At 46.3% G+C, this 19,028-nt stretch overlaps 1 protein-coding gene across 3 annotated transcripts; it reads left to right on the top strand.

Annotated features, from left to right (window-relative positions):
* Positions 1 to 320: 320 nt before the first annotated feature.
* On the top strand, positions 321 to 18,839 carry LOC139549039 (bleomycin hydrolase-like). Of its 3 annotated transcripts, none has more exons than XM_071359106.1 (12): positions 321 to 470; positions 4,380 to 4,577; positions 5,512 to 5,621; positions 5,929 to 6,070; positions 6,689 to 6,777; positions 7,078 to 7,170; positions 13,409 to 13,564; positions 13,873 to 14,031; positions 14,166 to 14,233; positions 14,396 to 14,513; positions 14,976 to 15,045; positions 18,533 to 18,839. In XM_071359106.1, exons 1-12 carry the CDS (start codon positions 461 to 463, stop codon positions 18,682 to 18,684), a joined length of 1,365 nt encoding a protein of 454 aa, XP_071215207.1. In that variant the 5' UTR covers positions 321 to 460; the 3' UTR covers positions 18,685 to 18,839. The 3 variants fall into 3 exon arrangements, with proteins under 3 accessions (XP_071215207.1, XP_071215205.1, XP_071215206.1); XM_071359104.1 differs by having other exon boundaries at positions 322 to 470; positions 14,973 to 15,045; XM_071359105.1 differs by lacking the exon at positions 321 to 470 and having other exon boundaries at positions 4,367 to 4,577.
* Positions 18,840 to 19,028: the final 189 nt, after the last annotated feature.

The following is a 19,028-nucleotide window of genomic DNA, read 5'->3' as shown; positions in this document are numbered from 1 at the left end:
GTGTAATGGCATGGCCCAAATTATATGGTAAATCTGCTTGTTGCTTCTATCCACCAATTCAGGCCAACCGCAAGGTAGTTCAAAATGTAAAATGAGAGCAACAAAATGTGTTATTACTTAATAATAACAATGGTATACATACATTGCACAATTATTGTCACATTTCATCTGAATAACTTGGTATAGAGCTTCAACTATACTGACTCTGATATGAGGTCTAATGTCCTCACCAGTCTCGGGCATACTCTTAAATGCCAAGGGGCATGTTAAAGGAAACTGTAATGCCAAGGGTGTTTGTGATACTCAATATCCCAAAGTCTATTGTTACATTGTAACAATTATGTTTCCTGTTTCCGGTCGGAACTCTGATCGGACCGACTGACTTTCGGCGAATGAGATAAACAAAGAGCCGGTGACTTTTAAAGACATTTAGAAACACTTGCTAACCCTCTTCGGAAACATGGAGACTGGTATGTCATGTGTTACTTTGTCTTATTTCATTCATTGTCACTTGTATAGCCAGCATGTGAGCTCAATTTGCGTTCCCAGCTAATTCTAGTAAGCTAGCTAACGTTAGCCGGCTAGCTAGCTTTATGTCACTTTTCGGATAGACCATTAGCTAGCCGGTTAGCTAAATTAGATAACGTAGCTTAGGTAACATAGCATAGTTAACCAGACAGCTTCCTTATGTGTATTTTCACTTTGATAATGACATGACAGATAATGTTAGCTAGCTTGATAACGGTAACCGACCAACTTCAGCACAGCCATCCAACGTCTTCCCAGCTATCAGTGCCAGAAAAGTTGATGGGTACTGTTACTACTAGTAACTAACGTTAGCTAGCTAACTCTATGTAATGTTAGTCAAGTATCGGCTTGGCAGCTAACTGTGTTAGTTATCCAGTCAGTCAGTTAACATAGGAGGCAGCTCAACTTGCTAGCTATTTAACCAACTTTTTAGGTGAGTATTAACCAGTGCTATTACATTAAGGGGATTTAACCCAACCCCTCTGAATCAGAGAGGTGCGGGTGACTGCCTTAATCGACGTCCACGTCATCGGCGCCCGGGGAGCAGTTGTTGTTAAGGCTTAAACGGCCTTGCTTAAGGGCAAAACGGCATTTTTTTTTACTTTGCCGGATCGGGATTCGAACCACCGACCTTAAACTCTTAATCGCTAGGCTACCTGCCGCCCCTTTAATAAAGTGAGACAAAGTGCGAACCAGTGTTTGTCAACAAGCAGGCAGTGCACGACCCAATACTTTGATTTGTTCAAGTAGCTAGCTAACGTTAAGCTGTCAGGATATGCCCTCCCCTGGCACAATACAACATTAGGCTACCAGACAGGGAAGGATGTTTGACGCAATGACAACGGGTTTATAGTGATAGACTTTGAATTTATGGTGTGATGTGATTTGGTACCTTGTTGACCTCGGGAAAGACTTGCACCCAAAGACCAGTAAAGATGCTAAGTCAGTCATAAAAGATATATAACAACGAATATGTAAAGTTGCAAGTCACTCTAGACACCTTTCCATACAAAACTAAAGTGACACAGACAGTCATTCCCATTCATGCTTTTCCATTCTGTGGAGGCTGCATTGGAATGGGCTCTCCGCCTATACCTGCGTTTGTATGGCGACACACCCCTTTTGGTTTTGTACACTGATTAAATCAGCATAATAGGGTCTCTATCATCCAGCAGGAAATAATGTATGATTTCTCCAACTTATGTGGTATTGATGGAGTATTGAGGCATGTGGGTTTGTCTATCCCTGTAGATCTGGGGTGTATTCACTTTGAACCAAATGGAAGCAAACAGCTGAAACAGGGAGGGACCTACCTCAATTTGTCCAATAATGAACCCTAATTTTTGTTTCAAAATGTTTTATGTTGTAAAACGTTTTCTAAGCTTTACTACAGTGTGGACTAATGAATACACCCCAGGAATGGCCAGTGTATTTGAACCTTTCGGTCATGGAAAATAGCCTGACGGTCCAGAACCAATAAGGCTTGAGTCAGGCAGTATGCATGATTAAGCAATGTTCTTCTCAGTGTTTAATTGCTGTGCAGTATTTGATGGAAGGACACCGCAGTATTATTTTATCTTTGTACTACTACTACTACTACTACAGATAGTTCTAGTTTCACATATACAGTGCCTTCAAAACGTATTCATACCCCTTGACTTTTTCCAAATTTGATTGTGTTACAACCTGAATTTAAAATGTATTAAATATAAGAAAGAAATGTGTCACTGCCCTTCACTAGTGTTCCCTACATTTTGGTCTGCTAAGCGCAAACTTGAACATTGTGAAAATTCTGTGCAACTTCTGGCACGTGTTTACTGTGAACACTGAGACTGTACCCGCTTTAAGTTACAGTTTTAACAGTGGTCATGTAGGCTACTGTGGCTATTTGATCATAATGTAGGCCTACCAGAGTGGGAAGCAGTGACACAACAACTATCCATATTTTCAAGCATAGTAGTGGATGCATCATGTTATGGGTATGCTTGTAATCGTTAAAAGTGGGGAGATTTTCAGGATAAAAAAGAAACCGAATAGCACAGGCAAATTCCTAGAGGACAACCTGGTTCAGTCTGCTTTCCACCAGACACTGGGAGATTAATTTAACTTTTAGCAGGACAATAACCTAAAACACAAGGGCAATATCTACACTGGAGTTGCTTACCAAGAACACAGTAGGGCTGTCTCTGACTTTTAAAAAATCTTGGTCAACCAAGAGTCATCTGTTCTTTCGACCAATCGATTGGTCGAAATTTTAAAACATGTATTTTTCCATATACTGTATGTATGGTTAATTTATAAAGCCAGGCACATTTAACAGTTAGGCTATTGATTTTATACCTAATTAAGTTGGTTTCCTCTCTCCTCACTTTTCTTAGAAAATTAAGGCAAGGGCTGTTTTCTTGTCTCCTAACTCTGCTGCTACCTCCGCCCATTGTTCTCAACACCAATATGCTGATTAACTTTGCTATTATGCACATAGCAACATGTTCCAGCAAAAGGAGGCAATTCAACAGACCACTGGTGTTTCAGAACCATGGACAGCGACCGCTATCCAATGCGGTAGAAAGCACATTTGTTATAAAATAATTGTAAAAAAATATTAGTGTTGCCCCATTGTTCTTACATAATATAACCATATACAATTTCAGTAGCATGTCTTAGAGTGATAGACTGTGCCACCCCCACGACCTCAACAATGGATTAGTCCACTCAGACAGGCACCGATCAGACAGGTGTCTTGTACACCATGATTTTTAAATGTTTTTTTTGCTACTGCTTGACTAAAGAAATCTCGGTCGATCAACAGCCTATCGACCAAACAATCGTCCAGTCGACTAAGTCGGTTCAGCTCTAGAAGACATGGAATGTTCCTGAGTGGCTGAGTTACAGTTTTGACTTAAATCTACTTGCAATGATCAACAACTAGCAATGATCAATGATCAACAACTAATTTGACAGAGCTTGAAGTATTTTGAAAACAATAATGGGCAAATGTTGCACAATCCAGGTCTGGAAAGCTCTTAGAGACTTACCCAGAAAGACTCACAGCTGTAATTGCTGCCAAAGTAATTTATTCTGCAAACTATTGACTCAGGGGTGTGAGTACCTATTTAATTTTCAATACATTTGCAAACATTTCTAAAAACATGTTTTCACTTTGTCATTATGAGGTATTGTGTGTAGATGGGTGAGGAAAAACGTTTCTGCAATCCATTTTCAATTCAGACACAACATTGTGGAATAAGTCAAGGGGTATGAATACTTTCTGAAGGCACTGTATATGGATTGTTCCTGTCAAAATAGGATAAGAACACTTTAGTGAACTCGGGCATATTTGAATTTGATACCCTTCTGTTTTGTACCACATTTTCCGGTGGGGAGTGGACGAGGGCGGGGCAAGGTATTATTTGAATGCTCCCTTTGCCACTTTGTTGACAATTCAATACAGTACAACTTTATTAGTCCCGCTGCAATTCGGAACCCATTGCCACTTTGCCAGATCAAACACCAATAACATCCTCCTTATATTACAGCTCTTTACCAGTTTGTTTCATCCAGACTGTTTCCATTTCTAATACACCCTGGCCTAGCCTGGTCTCAGATCTGTTTCCATTTCTAATACACCCTGGCCTAGCCTGGTCTCAGATCTGTTTCCATTTCTAATACACCCTGGCCTAGCCTGGTCTCAGATCTATTTCTGCGCTTATGCCAACTCCTTGTCACGCCAAACAATGTTTGGCAGGCTAATTCCATTACAAAGTTGGAAAGAGAGCATAAACAGACCAGTAACCAGGCTAACCCTGTTCCTGTTTCCTTAAAAATTATGACCTCTCTAATGTCCTCCTCAGGTTTGAGTCAGGAGAAGATCGCCTCCTTTGTGAAGCGTTTGCGGGCGGAGCCCAGGTACCTGCTGGCCCAGAACGTGTCCACGTGCATCGACCCGCTGGAGGTGTGTCTGCACAGGCAGACGGTCCAGGACACCGTGCACATATTCCAGCACTCCATCCCCACAGAGGGCAAGCCTATCACCAACCAGAAAAACTCAGGTACGCTTACCTACAGATACGGTCAAATATATTGGCACCCTTGCACTTTACAATGGATTGCAATGGAGCAGAATGTTCTGTTTTTTCTTTTTAAAACTGGTTGTATGACAATTTTTTACCTTGTAGCCACCGGGGAGGCAGGTAGCCTAGTGGTTAGAGCGTTGGGCCAGTAACTGAAAGGTTGCTGGGTCGAATCCCCGAGCTGACAAGATAAAAATCTGTCGTTCTGCCCCTGAACAAGGCAGTTAACCCACTGTTCCCCGGTAGGCCGTCATTGTAAATAAGAATTTGTTCTTAACTGACTTGCCTGGTTAAATAAAAGTTAAATAAAATAAAAAGTTGCAGATCATTTAGTCCAGGCCATTGTTGTCTTTGAAGTGAAAAATCTAAATTTGAGCTGTAAATCAAACAAATACACGAAAAGAAAAAAAAAATCTTAAATTTCCTTATTTATTTATTTATTTTTTTGAATTTGTGTTCCGCGCAAGGGTGCCTATATATTTGACACCCAGCATCTGTAACTACTCCAGGGGCCTGGCCATGTACAAAGACTGCATGTGAACGGAATAGACCTACGTACCTGATGCAGAGATGTGGTGGGGCTGCGTGCCAAATGGCAGTCTATTTCCTACATGGTGCACTCCGTTTGACCAGAGCCCTATAGGCGCTAGTCAACATTTTTGATTTGATTTATTGGGATCCCCATTAGCTGACGCCAATGGCGACAGCTAGTCTTACTGGTGCACTATATACAGTAGGGTAGTGCACTATATAGGGAATAGGGTGCCATTTTGGGACACAACCGTGGAGTGGGGAGAAAGGAGGTCTAACTATGTGTCTGAATAGGGGATAGAGTGTTATTTGGGAAGCTGCCATTGAGGCACAGCTCCATATACACAGTTCCATACTCATCCGTGCTGATTGTGGGTTCCAGGGAGATGTTGGATCTTCTCGTGCCTCAACGTCATGCGCCTTCCCTTCATGAAAAAGTTCAACATCGAAGAGTTTGAGTTCAGTCAGTCCTACCTCTTCTTCTGGGACAAGGTAAGACCACATTTGTTCGTCTTATTAAAATCACATGTATTCACTTGAGCAACTTTTAGCAACAGCCACTAGAATATACAATGCATTTGTTGTTACATTTCAGCGGTGGGGTGTGAACAGTGTTGGTGTGTTTGGCAGTGCGTATCTTTAGTACTATTAGACTCATTGTCTGCCTTAAACCCCCTTTGTGTGTGGCGCTCTGTACACTGGACAATGTTGTACCGTTTGGATGTCACCGTGACCCCCCCCCTCTCTCGTCTCCTCTCCATCATGTCCCTTTTCTGCACTCTCTCCATCCTCCCTTCAGGTGGAGCGGTGCTACTACTTCCTGCAGGCCTGTGTGGAGACAGCCCAGAGGAAGGAGCCTGTAGACGGCAGACTGGTCCAGTTCCTGCTCTCCAATCCCACCAACGACGGCGGCCAGTGGGATATGCTGGTCAACCTCATTGGTCAGTTCATACCTGTTACCCGATCAGGGGAGTGTTGCTGCTTCGTTTGCATTATTCTATGTCGTGGCTGAGTCATGAATCGCACCTTATTCCCTAAATCAGGTACTACGTTGGCCCAGGGGTCATATGTAGGGAATAGGCACCCTATTCATTTAGGACTCACAGTGTAACTACCTTGGTAACTAGACTACTCGGCGGTGGCCGTTTACTGCAGAAAATAAGCAAAATTATACTGGAACTGTCTAGATTCTGTTTCAGGTGAGTTACTAATGTAGTAGTTACTGTGTAATTCTTTGTAATTAGACATTCTATGTAACTACCCTTCCACTGTTTTAACGAGTCAGGTTTGTGGTTTAGATCAAGTGTGCGTCCCAAATAGCATCCTATCCCCTACGTATTACATTAGTTTTGACCTCATTCCGTGTGCAAAGCCTTAAAGTTATGGTCCTCTGTGGCTCAGTTGGTGGATCATGGCGCTTGCAGTGCCAGGGTCGTGGGTTCGATTCCCACTGGGGCCTCCCACAGGAGAAATGTAGGCAGGCGTGACTGTAAGCCGCTTTTGGATAAAAGCGTTCGCTTAATGGCATATATATGTTATTACCTTTCCCCGATCATCAGAAAAGTACGGAGTTATCCCAAAGAAATGCTTCCCAGAGTCTCACAGCTCCGAGGCCTCGCGGCGAATGAATGACATCCTCAATCACAAGGTAGGTCAACTCACTTACATCTTTGCGACATTTCCGATTCATAATTATGTCTTGTGTAGAAGTACAACAACACAAAACCTAGTCCTCCTGTTTCATACAAGGCAGTACAAGCATATACACTCTACTTAGCGCAGTGGAACGCCACGGACAGAGCGTAGAAGCCACACTTTCTTATTTTGGTGTCGTCTGTTTTCTTGTAGAAGACCCAGATAACTAACCCTTACCCGACATGCTCCGCAATGTCATGAGGTAATAAAGTTTGCTATGTACTATGTCATGCCAATGTTCCCTGGCTTCCAGCTGAGAGAATACTGTCTAAGACTGCGGAACATGGTGGCCAGTGAATCCACTGAAGCCGAGCTGTCTGACGCCATGGACACCATGATTGAGGAGGTAAGCGCATGTTAGGGAAAGACGCACACGACTCGCACACCACACATAGCGCACGAGCCACACACCGCCACCACATCACACACACCGCCACCACATCACACACACCGCCACCACATCACACCACACACTGTTTTCCTCTTCAATAATGTTGTAGCACTGCGTCAGTTTGTCCAGAGGAGGGGGCTGTATAACAGACCGTAGATCTGTGCTCTGAGAAGGACACGTGCTGTAATACGCCTGTATGTGTTTAACACAGCAGGTACTGGGTAGGCAAGGACGATAACCACTACGGCTCCAGTAGTTATTAGGCAATGTTTGTTTTCAGATTAGTTATTGGCCATTCAATTCAAATGTACCTGTCGCTTGTTGTAGCAGCACACAGAGAGCTACAGGTTGATAACAAAGATGTGTGCGCGCGTGTGTGAGTAGTACACTACCCCATCTAATACCATTGACTTGATATTGTATTGACTTTCACCACACCACTGATTCCTCTATCAAATCTCAGTAGTAATGAATTAGGACCTAATCACAAGCCCCTCCCAGCACTGCATAACATTGCGTAACCCAACTCTTCCTCATTTAGCAACAATGGCTGTAGTGATATATGGCCCGTACTGTTTATAATCCACTGGTGACAGCTTGTCATTCTATACTTCTGGCAGCAAAGAGAGAGAGTGTGTGTGTGTCCACATGCGTGTGTGTGTGTCCACGTGCACTCACACACGCCTCACGGACCTGATGACAGAATGTTCCATAAACAAGATCTTTATCGCAACGCTCCTCACATTGAATGGCGTAAGGCAATTTCATTGTGAGAGGGAAAAGCCTTAATGTCCCAACGTTCCCAGTACCACTTAAGACAGAGGTGTGTATGTGTGGTCAGTCAGTCAATATCACACAGCCAGAGAGAGAACATTACATAAAGGATGTAGCTTTTGTGTGGAGCAGTTCTGTTGTATATGCCCCTGACTGCTTGTTTAAACAGACTCTGTGTCTACTACCCTTACCGCTCTGGATACACTACGCTAGCTACAGCACATTCTGATTGTGCAACACTTCCGGTTCTCCCTCGTTGCACTTCTTCTATGAACAAGAGCGTATTCTTTTTTTTTTGTCAACGTGTTTGTTTGTCCACCTGGTAGTAGTTTGTTTTGTGTAACACAGCTCTGGCAGCCAGGGGGAGTGTGAAGAGAGAGAGAGAAAGGTGGGGGATGTTGGCCTGGGAGGGTGAAGGGTGTAACCAGCGCCTCTCCTCCCGTCTCGTGGGCGTCCGTACGGAGAAGGGTGCGTTGACTGCGCTTCCGGGCTTCTATTTATGCTTGGCATCTGTTGCGACGAGTGAAACGTCACTGTTGTGCCGTGATTTAGATTAGCTCCTAGCTAGCGAGCCAACAAATTAGCCATAATTAATTAAGCTAGAATACACTCTGTCGGATGTGATCAGTTAGTCGGGTCCTTTTTCATTAATTAACTTCTCTGTGCTCGTCACTCAGCATGTTGTGTTGACACAGTAGGGCTGCTTCCCAAATGCCACGCTATTCCCTTTATAGTGCACTATATATAGGGAATAGGGGGCCATTTGGGACACTTCCCAGGCCATTTGAAACGTGTCATGTTCAATTACAGAGTATTGCAGTCCTTTTCCGAGTGCTGCGTGTGACTTCAGTGTGCGGGCTGTGCCACCTTGTTCTGGGTTCAGACTGCACACGTAAACCATGTAAACACCAAGTATGAGAGGTTGTGGGTTTGTGCGTGTGTGAACGTTTAGAAGTGGTGTGTGTGTGTGTGTGTGCGTGCGTGCGTGCGTGCGTGTTTCTATGTATGCTTAGAAGTGGCGTGTGTTTATATTCAGAAGTGGTGTTTGTGTCTGTGGTTACATTTTAGAGTTGGTGTTTGTGTCTGTGGTTACATTTTAGAGTTGGTGAGTGTGTGTCTGTGGTTACATTTTAGAGTTGGTGTGTGAGTCATAGCTGATCAAAGCTCCCAGACTCAGCCCTCGTTAAGCCAGGGGATGTCAGGCCTACTTTAGGCGGGGAGGGTCTGGCGTTGTGCACACTCCCTGGGTGAGGAGTGTGACAGGGTGCTGGAGAGCATCACTCTGTCCTCGTCCAGGCTCCACATGACAGGCCTGAGAGCCAGAGAGGACAGGCTGCACCACGTACCACCATGCTACCCACCAGCTTCAAAGACCCGGGGCCTCCCTTTTAATGTCCTGGTCCCTGCAGAAGCACACACAGACATGTACACTGTAACAGGCATGCAGGAGTGTGTGCAGGAGCGCACAAACACAGGGAGACGTTCCCAAGCACACACACACACACACACACACACAGATTTCGTATAGGCACACACACCACCTCACTTGTAGGTAGTCCGACTGCTAGCACGCGACCACACATATCACACACACACACACACACACACACACACACACACACACACACACACACACACACACACACACACACACACACACACACACACACACACAGACACGTTCCTCACATCCTCTCTGCTGCACTCCTTCAGTCTGGTACATGTTGCATTGCGTCATGCAGAATGAATCATAACCAGTTCTGTGCTGTTTCTGCTGTATAGAACGTGCCCATTTTGGCGCCGGACATTCTGAATAGAAATTCTCCTTCAGGCACATATGACTGTGTTCAATATGAGTGCTGTGTTTGTAGATTGTAAGGAGTCATTGATTGGACAGTGAGTTGACTGACATGCTGCGACGGCCTTTAGAGTGGCTACATCTCAATGGACCCTCTTCCTTATATAGTGCACTACTTTGACCAGGGCCCATTGGGGGCTCTGGTCAAAAGTAGTGCACTATAAAGGGAATAGGGTGCGGTTTGGGACGTAGTCAGTATGTTGGCTCAGCGCTGGCTGTAGCAGCAGGTCGCTGTGGGTGGGTTTGTGTTATTGTGTGGGCTCGTTTGCCAGCTCTGAAAAGCGGCCCGCCGCACTTCATCAGCTCATATTTCTTAATTTGACAACGTTGTTACAATCTGTAATGACCCCATGTGTTTTCTGTTTACAAGGCCAGAAAGTCTCAGTCAAGCCCAGTCCATGTCTTCTACCCCAGCTGCTCTCTCAAACGGGTCATTTGCTTACAGTTTCATCTAGGCTCTGTGTCCCAGGGCTTTGACTCGAAAGCAGCAAGGCCCTTAGTCACAAAGCGTCTTGGACTTGGAGGGCTGATCTAGGATCAGGTCCTCCCTTTTTATTCATTGTGATTCAAAAGAAAAGATGATCCTAGATCAGCACTCCTACTCTGAGACACTTTGTGTGGATACGGGCCGTGGCAGGTTCCACCCTTCACAGTTACCAGCACAAGGTGTTTTAGTGTGTTGTGCTGTTGTGTTGTTTGTTTGTTTATTTCTCCCCTAACAAGAGGGGATTTCCTTCTGTTTGGGCGACGGGAAGTAAATCAACAAACAAACAGGCATGCGTGAGCCGACGAGGAAAGGATGGAGCGCGTGTGTTGCTGTAGCATTGGCGCTATCTGGCTGTCGGGCTGCAGGCGCTCCAGTGTTTACTGCCAAGCATGCAAACACATGCTACGTAGGTACGCTCAAAGGCTAGCATGAACCACTGAGACACGCAGCCTCTCCGAATGCCCCGGCATCGGCCAATTACAGGCCTTATTACCCACACCTGGGCTTCATCCATGTCACACGACACAAGAATACGGTCTGCGTTGTCCCACAGGTGGGGGGGGTGGGGCATGCTGTGGATCTAGAGGAGCTTCCTTAATCTATTAATTGCTGGGCCTGTTCAGATGAAATGGGGTTACGGAGCGTTTCTATAGATGTATGAGTACAGGGCCTTGTTCATTAGGCACCAAACGGAAGAGAACGGGCAGGAAGGGAATGTCTTGTATCTTAAACTTGTCCAATAAGAAACACTCCTTTTCGCTTTCAGTTGCAAAACCTTTGGAAGACGAGCCAGGTCTTAGACTACTGTTAATCAGTCCCGTGTTGCCGTCTGGGTCGGTCTTTATGAAGACGGACACTTTCTTATTACAACGTGTGTTTTAATGTTTATCCCAGGCTATTGTAGGACTGTCCTCTGGTGCAGGCGGTGCAATTTCCCCAAACAAACACAGGTCACTCCGGCTTCCTGTTTTGTCAATAACAGGGGATCCCAGCCGCCATCTCAGATAAGGCCCTAATTCAAACCTGGCCGAGCAGAAAATCAGGAGCCGGGTGGCCTTGAAGAAGCCTGCCTGCGCTCAGAAACCACACAAAAACCTTACTAACCTTTCCCAAACGGCTTACAAATCCACAACAGCCAGCACCCGACAGACGGCAGCCATGGGATTCTTGCTGTTGCGTTTTGCATTCTTTCACCAGCTCCACCCACCCGCTGAAGCAGTGTTTTGGAGTGGGAGGGAGAGGAGCTATGTAGTGTACGTCAGAAGATATACAGACAGTGACACAGACATTTAAAAAGAAAGCAAGCGGTCTCTAAAGACACTGGTCAAACACGGTGTCCAGCAGTCGTAAATCTCCCCTCTCCCTCTTCCATCCTCAACGCAGTGTGTCTGTCCTCAGTGGAAGGGCCAGGGTAGGGTGGCAGGCAGGCAGGAAGGGAAGGTGGGCCGCCTGCTCCCCACACATGACCCTGTCAGCCTCTGCTTGTCCATGCTGATGGATGGGCTGTCTGTGTCCTGAGAGGGAGAGAGCCAACAGGAATGGTTGGATATCTGTAAAAGATTTGGTAGTCTAGTACTGAGGAGGACTGTACCAGTGCTGAGAAATGAACTGGGGGTAAACACAGTGAAGGAATACAATGGAACAAGGCTACTCATAATCAACATTTTAGCAAGTACAGGACAGAAGAGACAGTACCAGGAATCTTGGCGGTAGTGCTATATACATGATTCTAATGGAGACGCGCCCAGCCCACCCAGTGTCTCGTGCTCATCTTCGTCTGTCCGTTTTGGAGGCAGGTGATTCAATATTGACTCACTGAGGGCTGTGCTGCTGAGGCCTGCTGACGTCAGTGGGGTTCTGGCTCATTGTTTTGTGAAGAGCGTAGCCTCGTTTCACCGGGTCTACATGGGTGCCCTGTTGTGTTTGGACGGGCAGGGGCGTTTATTTAACCTGCCAAGGAGGAGACAGGGATGTGAGGTGGTACAGGGGCCGAGGGCCGAGGGCACGGGGGCAAAGGGGCCTGTTTGTGTGTTCGGGGCATCTGGGGCCCGTGCTGGTTAAATACAGGGCAGGGATGGGCGCGGTTGGCATTTAGACTGCGCCGCGGGGCAACGGGACAGAGAAAACAAACCCAGAGTCTTCAAGGCGCCGTCTTGTCTGGGTGTTGGAAAAGGTGAGGGTTACTGTGAGGGTCTGGGTAGGTGGGAATGGTACTGGGTGTGCTGTCTTTTTGAAAATATTTTTGTTTTATTTAACCTTAACCAGTTGAGTCAGCAAAAGCATCAAATTCTTCATTTACAACAAGGGCCTACGTGGGAATAGTTGACTACGATCAACCTGAAGACAGGCATGCCATCAGTAGTTCATGTAGTTGACACCGTGGAAAAGTGCAGCAGCAACAGTCCCTGAGTGTCTCTGCTTTGGTGAAGAGCTTCGGGGCCAAACGTAATTCCCCAGTTCTATTTTCACCCTATGAGGAGTTTAATTTGTCTGGACTTTTTTGCCGAAAGTAAATGAAAATAGTGGGAGTCAATGGGAAGTCCTCGTAAATATAGACGTGCGTGTATTGCATATGTGTGCTCGCGTACTAACGGTCGGACTACCTACGTGTACATGCCAGATTGGGAGTCGGTGATTGACAGCCCGACATAGCGTTATCAGAGACCGACAATGCAGGGTGTTCTCAAACCACCAAAACATCCGCTTAAATAATAGGCTTTGATAGGACTGGTATACACAACGTCTTTTCAGAAGGAAATTCCTGAGATTGACGTATCAGTTGAAGGGAAGGCTTATTCTGAGAACCCTGTCAAAACAGACTGGTAGAGGCCAGAGGAACACCATGGGAACACAGTCAGAAACCACAACGACAGGAAGAGCGAGCGATACAGCCAGGCGGATATCCTGCTCACACTACTGTTAAGCTCTTTTTGGTCCCGAGTTTGAGTTTTACAATGGCGCTTTTACATAGAGACTATCTAAGAGATATCAATGTGCTCTCTGTCTGTCTTACAGTGGTAATGCATGATTACGTTTTTTTCCCCTGTCTGTTTTTTCACGTGCGCTGCGTACAGGTCTTCCGGGTGGCCACTGTGTGTCTGGGCAGCCCCGCTGACTCCATTTATTGGGAGTACAGAGACAAGGACAAGAACTTCCACCGCATGGGCCCCCTGTCCCCTCAGCAGTTCTACAAGGAACTGGTCAAGCCCCTCTACAACATCCAGGACAAGGTCAACTTTTTACCCAGCTTTTATTGATTTATTTGAATAAAATATCAATATAGGCTTTGAGTTGATCGTAATGAATTATTACAAGAGCTAATCATTATTAGGGCCATGAGTTTTTCCCCTGGGGTCGCAAAATTCCCAAAGTTCCTGGAAACTTTGGACGTTTTCTGAATTTTGCGACCCAGGAAAAGCACCGGGGCCCAGTTAGTCTATATTAGACCACGGGTTGGAGTCAGGAATAATGCCCTCTCTTCCTGTGTTTGTTGATGAGCTGAGTCTAACCTCTGTTCTCCCTCCCCCGCCCCGAACAGATCTGTCTGGTGAATGACCCGCGGCCTCAGAACCCCTATGAGAAGTTGTATAGCGTTGAGTTCCTGGGCAACATGGTGGGCGGACACAACACCCTGTACAACAACCAGCCCATCCAGCTACTCAAAAAGGCGGCCGCGGACTCCATCAAAGAGGGAGAGGTACTGTGTGGGGGTGTGTGAGCGTGTCCGGTAAGGTAGATCATGGCTACGTCTGACAACTGAGCGAGTGTGCAAGGAGACACTACCTGTAACGCATGTTTCTCTCCCTCTCTCTCCCTCTCTCTCTCTCGTAGGCTGTGTGGTTCGGTTGTGACGTGGGCAAGCATTTCCATGGCAAACTGGGCATCAACGACATGAATGTGTGAGTTTTACGAGAGAGAGGCGCACATGCGTCAACATCGCATGTATAACTCACTATCAGTCAGGTGCGTGTGTGCGTGTGTGTGTGTGTGTGTGTGTGTGTGTGTGTGTGTGAGTGAGAGAGATCTCATCCTGTCCCTCCCTGTGTTCCCCCATCTCTCAGGTTCAACCATGAGTTGGTGTTCGGGGTGTCCGTAAAGAACCTGTCCAAGGCAGAGAGACTGATCTTCGGAGACTCCCTCATGACCCACGCCATGATCCTCACCGCTGTCACCGACAAGGTAGCACACACTTATACGTACACACTCGCCGCATTTGAGTGTTCCCCAGTGACTCTGCACCAAAGGCGTCCAGTGTGGTGTTTACAGTCGTTTGAATCGACTGCATGTTTTAAAATGGCTGTCAATTTCCCCCCCTGTATGTGAACCCCAGCTGTCTCCTCCTTCCCCTCAGAACAGCTGGACAGGGCCCTAGGCTACACAACATAGGAGTTACCAGTCCTGCCCTGCACCCCACTAGGAATCCTGCACTCCTCTCTTACTAATGGACATACTGTATCATTTGCTGAATATACTTCCACCATGTATAGTGTACTCCATGTATGACGGGCATAAAGCAGAAAACACCGACTTATTTGGACTTCTTCTCCATTTGCTGGGTACATCTGCCTCCTAATAATCATACCCATTTTGATTGAGCTCTGTCTCTCTCTCTCTCGTTCTCCCTTTCGCTCACTCTAGCAGGATGAAAAGGATGGAGGTTATGAGAAGTGGAGGGTGGAGAACTCCTGGGGCGACGACCGTGGGAATAAAGGTGAGAGCGCTGAGTCGGCCAGAGGTCAGAGGTCAGAGGAGGAGAGGGCCCGTTCTCACGCAGCCTTGTGACGTCTGTCTGCCTCTCGCAACACGAGAGCCCCTCTAGGTCCGCCTGAGCCGAGCTATGTGAAAGCGCAGACCCCTCGTCTCTCTTCTCTCTCACACCACAGGGCGTCAGTGTACAATCACAGGGACAGTTGAATTTCCTGTCAGGTCAATTGAATTTGAAGTAGGATTAGCTCCCTCCCCACCCACCTGGCTTTGTTATGAATTTATAATTGACTTGGTATGGAGGGCTGGCTTTGGTTTGGGGTTAGTTTTGCGGCATCCTCTCATGTGTGGCCCCCGACCGTAGCTTTGTCTGTTATGGCTATGAACCCCAGAGGGAGAGAAAGCACAACAACGGGGATGTTTCCCAGACAACGGCCCTTTGTCCCTCTCACAACACAACAGTACGCCATTTTGTTTCAGCCTCCCGACTTCCTCTGTGTGGAAGAGTCCAGCTCAGACACTGTCAGACTACAGGCCTGGGTTCAAATAGTATTTTTCTTTTTCCATCCAGCGCCACTAAAACATTTGAAAGGAAACAAATACTGAACTCTCCTCTGTTGGGACTGTGTGGCTTTTTAATCAAAATACGTAATTATCCACCATTCCCACCTCTCTCTTTCTCTTTCCCCCCTCTGTCTTTCTCTCTCTCTCTTTCCCCCCTCTCTCTCCTCTCTCCCTCTCTCTCTCTCCATCCCTACTATTTTGGTTTTATTATGTAGTTCCACTTCCTGGTCAATGACTTCATGTCATCTGCATATTGAAAATATATAAAAAGGCCTAACACCAAAGCCTCCTCAAATCAACTGTATTTCACGCATATTCCATAAACATCCACGCAGATGGGAGAAAGCCTTCATATCCGCTCTCTTTCCCCTCAGATGTATTAATAAAGTTATTGAAAACAAACGGTGTGGAGGACCCGCGGCGGTGAGCACCGCTTGTTGGACAGCTGGGGACGGGGAGGGAGGACTTGTCAACGCCACGGCGGAGGGAGAAAATGTGTGTTCGTAAGGTTTCGAGGGTTAGCATCTATCCAATTGGCTGTAATATTTTGTTTCCCCCAAGAGGATCCCACCTAATTAGGTTAACACCATGGTGCCTGGTGCAAACTGCCCAAACCCTCCAAACACCAGGGCTTTTCTCAAGATTGATTATTATGTCCTCAGAGTGCACTATTTGTACCTTTCCGCGATTATTATACAAATATGGGAAATGTGGGCCAATCTGACATGTGATATTTCATTGTGACAGACTGTTTATAGGCTAGAGATGCCCTTCTCAACGCACCTCTCGGATTCTACACCGCCCCTTTTACAGCTACTTCGGAATAGTGAGAAACAATATTTGTACTGGCTATTGCGATTCCCTTGTTAACATATCACGTTACCGGGCAGACTATGGACACACTCTTATATCTGCTATTACATTTACGTTGGTGACGTCGTCGCAGATAGGTTTGGGAAATAATGTTGTCGTTATGGCGAACTAAGGAGATAAAGAAGAGGACTGGCCACCCCTCATAGCCTGGTTCCTCTCTAGGTTTCTTCCTAGGTTTTGGCCTTTCTAGGGAGTTTTTCCTAGCCGCCGTGCTTCTACACCTGCATTGCTTGCTGTTTGGGGTTTTAGGCTGGGTTTCTGTACAGCACTTTGAGATATCAGCTGATGTAAGAAGGGCTACATAAATACATTTGATTTGATGATGGAAACAGGATGTGCTGCAGACAATGCTCGCTTTAGCAGTCTGTGACCCGTATTGCTCAACTCAGCTGTACTATTTGATCTAAAGCAGAACGGCTCGTCTGAATAAACTCCATCCACAGCTCTCCCTGTAAGACGAGGTAGGACACATTGCAGTCCCGTTAAGACAAATAATGCCGCTATACGAAACCGCCACCCGACACGCACACATCTTAACTGGAAAGGAAGAACACGCAGAGTGAACACCCAGAACGAATAACACCCAGAACGAATAACACCCAGAACGAATAACACCCAGAACGAATAACACCCAGAACGAATAACACCCAGAACGAATAACACCCAGAACGAATAACACCCAGAATGAATAACACACAGAAGCGGGGGTATTGTTTTGAGCTGAGGTACGTTTTTCCGAGGACCCTGTGACGTCATCGATAATGCAACTTTTCAGCGGGGGAGGGGTGCGCTCTAAACACTGCCCGGGTCCAGAGATGAGAGGAAAACCAAACAGCGGTCACAATCTGGTCTAGTCCCCAGCTCTGACCATTACACAATCCCGTATAACCACCGGATCGCGTTCATTAGGCACCAAACGGGGGAAAAAACTGTCTGAAACACGGAGGGACTACCTGGACTTGTCCAATAAGAAACATTAGTTGGAAAATATTTTTAAACGTTTTCTGCTGCGTGCCCAAACGAACCAGCCCGTGCCTGCTCAAATCCCAAATCTATCGCCACGTGGATAGATTGGAGCTGTTCCTCTTCCTGTCTGTCTGTAATCTGGGTTGTTATTTTGTTCAGACAGGCCCATTGCCCTTGTAGATAAATAAGAACACTGTATGAGGAATGCCCCTATTGTCATTAAACATCCTGCTCTCGCCGGTCTAATCTCTTCATATCAAGTGTTTTATATGCTGTTCTTTATGATTTGATGTACTCTCGGTCACCCTGTCTGTGAGAGCGAGGCCGTGGCCTGTGTCTGTACGTGTTTCCAGGGCCAATGTCTCAGAGTGGGATCATGTACACTGAAAGTTGTGTTTTTGGGCTTGTTATGAAAATGTATTAGAGCAAGATGAAGTGGCATTCGAGATATTCTTTCATCTTTTTTGGGTGGGAAGGATAAAGTGGCCTAATGCTGTGTTAATGAATAAAATGATGTGTGTCGGTCAGTCCCTCCCTTGCAATCTGGAGATTTATCGGGGTGTGCGACTTGAGGACAGAAGTGTGGGACAGACTTGGGTTCAAATACTATTTGACATCATTTCAAATACTTCCGCTTTGCTTGCTTGGTGCAATGGAACCAATAGAAAAGTCCCAAAAGTGCAAACCCAGCCCACCTGGCACTCCATGCAGGCTAAAGAAAACCAGTCCTAGCCATGCATTTGAAAGATTTCAAATAGTATTTAAACCCAGGTGTTGTGTGGGACAGACAGACAGGCCACACACTTTAGAACACTCACACCTATTGCTTTCAGTATAGGGCAGTCCACTGAAGTACAGGGTGAGTCACTGGTACTGCTGTTAGCTAATGGATTTCAGACTGCCTGGTCTTAGAGACGGGTGTTAATCAAGACTAATGATTCCTGAAAAGAAACTCCAGCGGCACGTCGTGGATCTCGACGCTCCACAGATTGAATGGATCTTATACCAACAATCTCAATTACACCTCCATCGGGTCTTTTGTAACCTTTTAACTGTATGAATTAACCCAATGTATCTGTGTGTGTGTGCAGGTTACCTAATCATGACCGACGAGTGGTTCTCTGAATACGTGTACGAGGTGGTCGTGGACAAGAAGTACCTGGCCCCCGAGGTGCTGGAAGTAATGCAGAAGGAGCCCATCGTCCTTCCTGCCTGGGACCCAATGGGAGCCTTGGCCTTGTAACTATGGAAACCGAGGGTGCCATCCCACCCGCCTGGTCTCAGCCCTGGTCTGTTTGACTCCGCCCCATCTCTCTGGTTTTACTCCTCCATAGACTTCCACCCACCACAGCCTGTTCTCTAGACAAATAATAAAAGTAGGTTTTTTTACTGGAAAAACACACGTCTTCTTTCGGCCATTTTGTTTTGTCCATGTCCTCTTTTGCTTCTCTCCGCCACCAGGCACCAGCAGAGTTTATTGCAATTCAGTTTTTGTTGTTGTGTGTCCTCTGGCTTCATAAACATTCTGTGGTATGTAGAAAGCTGTGAGGTTGTTAAAAGGTCTGTCTGTACCATCTCTTTGTTAGG

The sequence above is a fragment of the Salvelinus alpinus genome, chromosome 22, assembly GCF_045679555.1.
Source record: "Salvelinus alpinus chromosome 22, SLU_Salpinus.1, whole genome shotgun sequence".
Taxonomy (NCBI): domain Eukaryota; kingdom Metazoa; phylum Chordata; class Actinopteri; order Salmoniformes; family Salmonidae; genus Salvelinus; species Salvelinus alpinus.
Note: the sequence above shows the minus strand (reverse complement) of the source record. Positions and strands in the feature narration are given on the sequence as shown.

Coding starts and splice junctions, on each gene's coding strand:
- LOC139549039 (XM_071359104.1), top strand. Junction 7,171..13,408: donor TGGACACCATGATTGAGGAG/GTAAGCGCATGT, acceptor CGCTGCGTACAG/GTCTTCCGGGTGGCCACTGT. Junction 14,514..14,972: donor TCACCGCTGTCACCGACAAG/GTAGCACACACT, acceptor CGCTCACTCTAG/CAGGATGAAAAGGATGGAGG.